We start from the raw sequence: 7,448 nt of genomic DNA, 5'->3' as shown, positions 1-7,448 counted from the left end.
GTCCCATGCTGGCGTAGCCTGAACGGCCGCTTGTTGCGTGACCAGGTGGGCCGCTGGATGCGTAGCCTTGGCGAATGGTGTTTAGGAAGGGTGTCCCGGTTCCTCCACCACGCCCGCCGCCTTTGCCGTGGCGTTTGCCACCGCGGTGGCCGCTGGGTCCGCCTTGAGTTCGTCGACCACCACCACTTGGGGGTTGTCCGCCAGGTGGGATGGCAGCCCATCCTGGTGGGAACACAAAGTCTTGACGCACCGCGTTCTGGTGAAACGCCCGGGAAAGCTTCGTACAGGTGTACGTCGAGTGGCTGCCTGAGGACAGGCAGTCGCCACACCAATCCGCCATGGGGTCTTGGCCATGACACGAGCGAGAGGTAGAACCGCCACGTGGCATCTGCCACTGGGTACCTCAGCATGCGTTTGCAGTACGTACGCTGGCCCCCCCAGGGTGCGGCGGCCGCTTGTCCGTAGCCGTCCCACTGGCTTGCGCCGTCGCGAAAGGCCGAAAGGGCCAATGCGCTAGATCGCGTTGTCGCGGTCGCGGGTGCTGAGCCATGAACCGGTACAGCGAGGGTTGTCGGTGCGGGCGCGAGGATCGACGGATACTTGAGCGTCAAGTCCGGCCAGTGCTGCTCAAGCAGGCGGCGCATATCCTGGTATGGGATACTCGGTTTCGGGCCGCGCCACATGTAGTAATCCTGCATGATGCAGGAAGGCAGCGCCGCCAAGAGCGCGGAAGCGAGGTGGCTGTCGCTGAGGGGATGCCCTTCCAGCTTTTCCACCGCTGTGCGCAGCTTGTCAAATGCCTGTAGATTCGCATCCAGGGACACGTGAGTTCGGAACTTGAACGCGTGGAGGCGTTGATAAACGGAGATCGCCGTGGCGTGCTTTTGCTCCTCGCTGCAGTACTTGCCGCGGAGCTTCGAAATGATGCAGTGTGCACATTTTTCGAGGTTAGCGGCAGCGATGTCGCGCCGCACCGTGTCCGAGAGGGATGCCTGCACTAGTGCGCACGCGCGGCTGACCGCTGTACTTTCGGCCTTGAGCTTGGACTCGATGTCCGCTCGGATCTCCTTCGCGAGCACCTCGTTCGTGGAGCGGTTGGTCGAGAGTCACTCAGTCAACGCGGCCCCCACGACCTTGTGGGTGTCCAGCGTAAGGGGAGGTGGGGTGATGGTGCCAGGTTGGACGTTGGCCGCTGCATCAAGATGATGGCGGATGCGCCTGACGGCGCTGTTAAGGACGTGGAAGGCTCGGATGGGTCCCTTCATGGACCACACTGCCTCGACCTCGGTGCATTGCGTGGCCATGGAGTCCAACGCTTCACCAGGGAGGATGATCGACGTGAGTTCGAGGAACCAGTCGTCGTAGTTTTCGGCGCTGACGAGGCGGTGGGTGATGGGGAGGGCGGCGCGAGAGGAGGAAGTAGGTAGAAGGCTCATAACCAGTTGGATGGGCAGGTTGCAGTAGCAGACAGATGAGTAGTTGAGGGGAGAACCGGAAGTGAATTAATTCTGACGACAGAGGAGGAACTGGCTCTAGATGTGCCAGTTCCTCCAACAGCCAATCAAATCCTAGATTATGATTGGTCACGACATCTTGTGATGTTCCGTGACGACTCTGCGCTGTCTTCTACTCTGAGGAAAAGCCTCTAGAAGGCACAAAAACCTCCTACACAGCTAGCAGACACTGCTACCTGACTGACAGGGCAGTGGTTATGTTCTCTAGCAGAACAGGGTGTTCTGACTGGATCCAATATGGCGGCACTTTGATTTGATGCTTTCATAATAACGTACTGTAACGCTAAAGATGATTTCCACAATACTGCTGAAGGCAATGTCATTCTTATGTACTTGTACTATACACGACAAAGGGCAAGGTGGCGTTACGTTGTCCATCGCTGCAAACTACCGTATCCACCCAGTCGAGCATATCCCGTTGCTATATTTTACAGTACGTAGTATGTTCACCATCACATACATACTCCGGAGTAAGCCGTACACAGTGATCCAATCAATGCACTATTTATTATTTGTACAGATCGTGGCTTTGCTACAGTCGAACAAGTGTGGTATACTAATTCGCACTACCGGAATGGTATATATTTATTATACATATAACGTCTTTACCGTAGTCTGGTTTTCAAATGGTTGGTCTACGGCTTCGAGTTGTCGTGGCCAAAGCGAGTGTCGGCCGCTTGTTGGGACATGGCGTCGTGCAGCCGTTGTTTGAGGGCTTGGGTGGCGTCTTGAAGCGCCTTGTCCACAAGCTACAGCACACAACCACATGATCCATCTCCACCTTCTCAACCAGCCAAAGCGTTGAGCAGTTTCGATACTCTGACGTGGGCAATGTATAAGAAACCCGTACCTTTAGTGTGCCATGCTCTTGGCCGTTGGAGTCCTTCGTCGTGTACTTGTAACCTCGAAGGAATTGACCTACGTACAAGATACGACGGAATTGATTTCGTCGCCACAACCAAGAATCTCCAAAAAACACAAAACGACCATAAAAACGAATTTCGTTGATTCGAACAATGGCTCGAACACACGACAACTTCAACATGGGTGTTGAAGGGAAGTATGAATTATTACCTTGCGCTTTGATCAACCGCCGGGTGCGGGCCGTGTCGAATTCAAGGAGGAGACTCTTTTCTTCGCGCGACAGCAACATGAACGCCATCACGTCGTCGTCGGAAAATTCTCGCAACGTTCCCGTGCGTGGGTGGTCCTTGATCGGTTCCGCCGTGTCGTTCCCTACACTGGTTACGACCTGCTTGTCTGGTGTGTGGGCAGTCATTGGGGGTTCACTCTCAGTCGACTCGGACGTCAGGATGGAATAAGTTGGTGGCTGGAGCGACGATGACGGTTGTGTCGGAATCAGCGCTTCGATCTTCTTGGCCGCGACTTGGATGGCAGTGTGCAGCATGCTCTCAGAGTACCCTGGCTGGCGCTGCATCCACTCTTTCAGGGCGTTTGCCGTCGCCGCCAACGCTTTCTGGGCATCTTCCGGTCGTAGCGATTGGATCGAGATGCCGCCAAAGAGAACATCGTCGGCAAAACCATGGGACGCCAACTTCTTTGTTTGAGGGACCTGAATATGCGGAATAGGCTGGCGTTGCTGTCCATCAATCGCGTTCTACAGGTCAAGGTTACGTCAGGAAGGGGACAAGGACAAGTTGGCGTTGGTATAGTCGAACATTCCTGCTCGAATTCGACACCGTGCAACAGATACGACGGAACATTGCGCTCGTTCACGGCGAAGCAGTGTGGCCCGTGGAGGCTCGAGCAGGTCGTCACGCCTCGCTTGGGCGTTGTCGTGGTCACTGCAGCGAATGCAGCTTGACCTTCAACACATCCAAGGAAGGCTACAGCAGCAGCAGCCGTCCAAGCGAAGGCTGGCGGCAGCATTTGTTGGACTAAGGTTGTGCTGTTGTTCGAAACGGCACCACAAGCTCCTCAAAGCAGTTACATTGCGCACCAATCAACGACGCATCACCTAAACGGCATCGTGGGTGCCTTCAGATTCATTTGTACTATTATAAGTACGTAGTACTATTAATAGTACCTACGTAACGTGAGTACAGTACAGTACCTTCGTAGTACAGTACTTTGTACTCCGGAGTAGGTACTACTTAGTACTACTAGTAGTACTTAGGTACTGTAGATATTAATACTACGTAGTATAATACGTAGTAGTTGGTAAGCTAAAGTAGTCCAGTACTATCGATATAGTACTTTCTATCATCATTACTGTAAGCGAACGCGTCGAAGGAGCATTCCGATGAGATGGATGCCCTCCATACATTTGCAGTGGTGCGAATTTACAGTATGAGTACAAACGTTGAGAAAGGGGGTACCCATGCGAAACGATCAGTTTGGTGCCAATATATTTCCTTATCGACGAGATTCTTTGGCAACTCACAAAATGTTTTGAAACGACATTTCACCTATAAACTCATCATGTTCACCTGCAGAGTCAATTCGCAGTCGTCTGAGCATTCAAATCTACGAGTACTTCGAAGTACTAGTACTACAATTGGCGTTCTTGTGTTAAATATAATTACGATACTAGTACGTGACATATGTACTGGCATAGGAGCCATGGGCTGTCTTGTGGTTTGACTTCCAAGGAACCACATGGTGACCCAGATGTGTGGCTGTGGTAGTTAGGAACAACACACCTTAAACAACTTTACTTGTAAAACGTCAATATAAAAATATAAAACACGACGTCAAGTTATTATTGTCGAGTTCCCGTGGGGCTAGACATGGAGTGCGGCGACGACTTGGTGCTGTTGCCTCTTAAGCCAACGGAACGTCATCGCATAAGCATGGACCATCAGATGCAGAATCTGGGAACAGCTGCTGCGTTATATACGAGTAAAACGCAATCTCCTGAGTGCACTTACATAAAACCACGCGTTTACTGAGGCTGAGAAGGAAGCTTGGACTGTGCAAAGATACTATGCTAGTGCTTCAACCACTAATTGTTGACGAAGTAGCGCCAACTTATGTAGACACGTGCGAGTTACTGTAAGAGTGTGCCAGTTGTCCGAGTGGAAATACCGGTAGCAGCAATCAGCAGCACGGTGGCTCGCGGCTTTAATGTTAGGAGGTACCATTGACAAGGTATGGATGGGCAAATGCGGACACGTGATAATGTGCTGGGGAGTTCAAGCTGAGAACGTCATCCCGCCGTTCTGAGAGCCCATAAATGGGACTTTATACCCGGTGTTTGGGGACGAATACCGGGGATTTGACTATCATCGGGTGGCCGTGATGTGTAGTGAAAGATTCGTTGAAGTTCAAGGTTCGTGCAGGGGGCACAGCCAACAAACACTCTTGTGCACCTATACGTATACATACTGTATACTCCGAGGTTGGTTATACGCACGCATATATATGGACGAGGCGATTTCGAATCGATTCACTTTTGAATTTGCGTCGAGCGTCCAACACAACCTCTATGGAATCTCCTCGCAAAGCCGCCACCGACGTTGGTGGCTACCATGAAGCGTCCACCCCGTACGACCCTCTAGCCAAGAAAGAAGAGGACATCGTGGGGGGCGAAGACGATTCGGCCATCAAAGCCAGCGACTTCCTCGCGATCACACAAGGCCTCGAGTACCCCCAAGTGACGGTCAAGTCATTGGTCGTTGGCACTATCATCGGCTCCTTCCTCAGCGTTCTGGGCATGTACTATGGCCTCAAAGTCGGTGTCGTTCCTTCCCTCAACGTGTTGGCTGGGGTTGGGGGCTTCATGCTCACCAACTGGTTGCTCAAAATCAAGCTCTTTCACGGGTACTTCTCCGTGCAAGAAAACGTAGTCATTCAAACGTGCGCCGTCGCGTGTTATTCGCTGGCGAGTCAGGGTGGGTTCGCCTCTGGCGTGCTCGCGCTCACCCAAAACGTGTACGAAGACGTGGGCGAGAAGAAGGGCAACAACGCGTCGGATGTGGTCGACGTGACCTGGACCAAGGCGTTTGGGTGGTGCATCTCGATTGCCTTGTTTGGGTTTTTCATTTCGTTTCCCTTGCGTCGGAAAATGATCATCGAAAGCCGGCTGTTGTTTCCCAGTGGAACCGCCACCGCCGTGATGATTCAAACGTTGCACTCATCCAAAGACGCCGTCGAGTATCAATGGAACGTCCTGTTCAAGAGCGGCATCGTGTCGTACTGCTGGTCCATCTTTGTCTACTGCTTTGAAGGGCTCGGCAGCTTCCCCATCTTTGGACTCGAGCCGGCCAAGTACGGCTGGATGTGTGACTGGGCCCCAGGAACGTTTGCCATTGCAGTCATGTTGCCATTCCGGGTCATGTCGTCCATCTTTGTGGGCTGTGTGATCTCGTTCGCTATCATGACGCCATACCTTGCCGCGTACAAGGGCAACGGAGACTGGTTTACCTCGACCAAGGTGGACGGGCTCAAGGCATACTACACGTTCACGGCGGTGGCCATCATCTGCGTAGATGCGCTCTACAGCATCGTCAAGGTCGTGATAATGCTGTACAAGGCGTGGCGCGACAGCCGCAACGCCCCATCTGCCGCCATCGACGACGCGGGCGACGTCAAGTCCGTCGATGTCCAGCGTCAAGCGTTCCTCGACAAGCTCTTCGACGCCACCCACGTGCCAGCGACGATCTGGGTCTCGGGCCTCGTGCTGTTTGCCGCCGTCTCAGTCGTGGTCATCTCGCTGATCTTCCCGTCCGTCGAGTGGTGGAAGGTGCTTGTGTGCTGCCTGCTCATCCCCGTGTTTGCGATCGGGATCATTCAAGGCGTGGGGATGACAGACTGGAACATCTCGAGCGCCGTGGGCAAGTTGATCATTTTCATCATCGGCGGATGGTCCCAGGACGGATCGATCATTGCCGGCTTGCTCATGTGCCAGATGGTCATCGTCGGGTGCAGCCAAGCCGCGGACCTCATGCAAGATTTCAAGACGGGGTACCTCGTCGGCGCCTCGGCCAAGTCGATGATCATCGCGCAAATCTTTGGGGCGGTCATGTCGTGCTTGATTGTCCCGTCCGTGTGGGTCATGATGACGTCGGCGTACACGATCCCCGGTGACGTGATCGCGGCGCCGTTCGGGGAAGTGTACCGCATCCTGGGTATCACTGCCATTCAAGGCCTCGACGGGTTGCCCAAGCACTGCGGCCTCTTCATGCTCATCGGGGCCATCTACACGGTCGTGTTCAATATCTTCATCGACGTGTGCTCGGAATCCAAGATCAAGATCGTCAGGCTAGTGGCCAACCACTGCCCCGTCCCCATGGCCGTGGCGATTGGCATGATCATCCCGGCGTCGTTTGGGCTGCAAGGGATTGTCGTCGCGAGCATCTGCGCCTACTGGAACCACGTGAACCCAGCCCAGTTCCACAAGACCCAGTACATTTTGGCGGCGGGGTTGATGGTCGGCGACGGGTTTTCCATCTTGACCCAGATTGTCATCACGTTGGCCGGTGGCTCTGCCCCCATGCACATTACGTACGCCGTGGGCCCATCGCACTAAACAGGCTTGTTGTCTCGTAATAAATGTATTCTATTCGGTTTGCATGCTTGCGTGAATCCTTGACGTTATTTTGGACGTGAAGCTCTACCTGGCTGTAATTAGTTGGTTGTGCTGGTGGGCAAGTCAAACGAACTCAACTAATCACATTGCCGGGTCTTGAACGAATGAATCCATTAACCATCCGAGCTGCAGATAGATATCTACCGAGAGTCGGTAGGTTATTAGTGGCATTGAGGGAATACATTGTACTACACCGTTTACCGTAATTAGTACGGATTGGAAATTAGTGCGGATTCAAAATTAGTGCGGTCCACACTAATATATGTGATGGCAAATTCTTGATTTGCGTGGTGGAGAAATAGTGCAGATTTCAATTTTCTGAAATGGTAATGGCGTTGGGCACCCTTGAGGCTTTAACGTCACCATCGCCAATCATCGCTGCA

The 7,448-nt window shown here is 53.1% G+C and overlaps 2 protein-coding genes across 2 annotated transcripts; one reads left to right on the top strand and one right to left on the bottom strand.

The window, feature by feature from the left end:
* Positions 1 to 2,074: 2,074 nt before the first annotated feature.
* On the bottom strand, positions 2,075 to 3,187 carry H257_08712 (hypothetical protein). The gene is made up of 3 exons (XM_009834741.1): positions 2,589 to 3,187; positions 2,365 to 2,432; positions 2,075 to 2,263 (listed from the first exon to the last, which is right to left on the bottom strand). Exons 1-3 carry the CDS (start codon positions 2,950 to 2,952, stop codon positions 2,150 to 2,152), a joined length of 546 nt encoding a protein of 181 aa, XP_009833043.1. The 5' UTR covers positions 2,953 to 3,187; the 3' UTR covers positions 2,075 to 2,149.
* A 1,737-nt stretch (positions 3,188 to 4,924) lies between these two features.
* Positions 4,925 to 7,049, top strand: H257_08711 (hypothetical protein). The gene has a single exon (XM_009834740.1). The coding sequence runs from the start codon at positions 4,963 to 4,965 to the stop codon at positions 7,003 to 7,005; it is 2,043 nt and encodes a 680-aa protein (XP_009833042.1). The 5' UTR covers positions 4,925 to 4,962; the 3' UTR covers positions 7,006 to 7,049.
* Positions 7,050 to 7,448: the final 399 nt, after the last annotated feature.

Source organism: Aphanomyces astaci (genome assembly GCF_000520075.1).
Source record: "Aphanomyces astaci strain APO3 unplaced genomic scaffold supercont1.20, whole genome shotgun sequence".
NCBI classification, from domain to species: domain Eukaryota; phylum Oomycota; class Saprolegniomycetes; order Saprolegniales; family Verrucalvaceae; genus Aphanomyces; species Aphanomyces astaci.
Note: the sequence above shows the minus strand (reverse complement) of the source record. Positions and strands in the feature narration are given on the sequence as shown.

Excerpts from the sequence above, each read along its gene's own strand:
- H257_08711 (XM_009834740.1), top strand. The coding sequence starts at position 4,963 with ATGGAATCTCCTCGCAAAGCCGCCACCGACGTTGGTGGCTACCATGAA.
- H257_08712 (XM_009834741.1), bottom strand. The coding sequence starts at position 2,952 with ATGCAGCGCCAGCCAGGGTACTCTGAGAGCATGCTGCACACTGCCATC. Across the intron at positions 2,433-2,588 it reads GCGGTTGATCAAAGCGCAAG|GTCAATTCCTTCGAGGTTAC; the intron begins GTAATAATTCAT and ends TCTTGTACGTAG. Across the intron at positions 2,264-2,364 it reads AAGAGCATGGCACACTAAAG|CTTGTGGACAAGGCGCTTCA; the intron begins GTACGGGTTTCT and ends TGTGTGCTGTAG.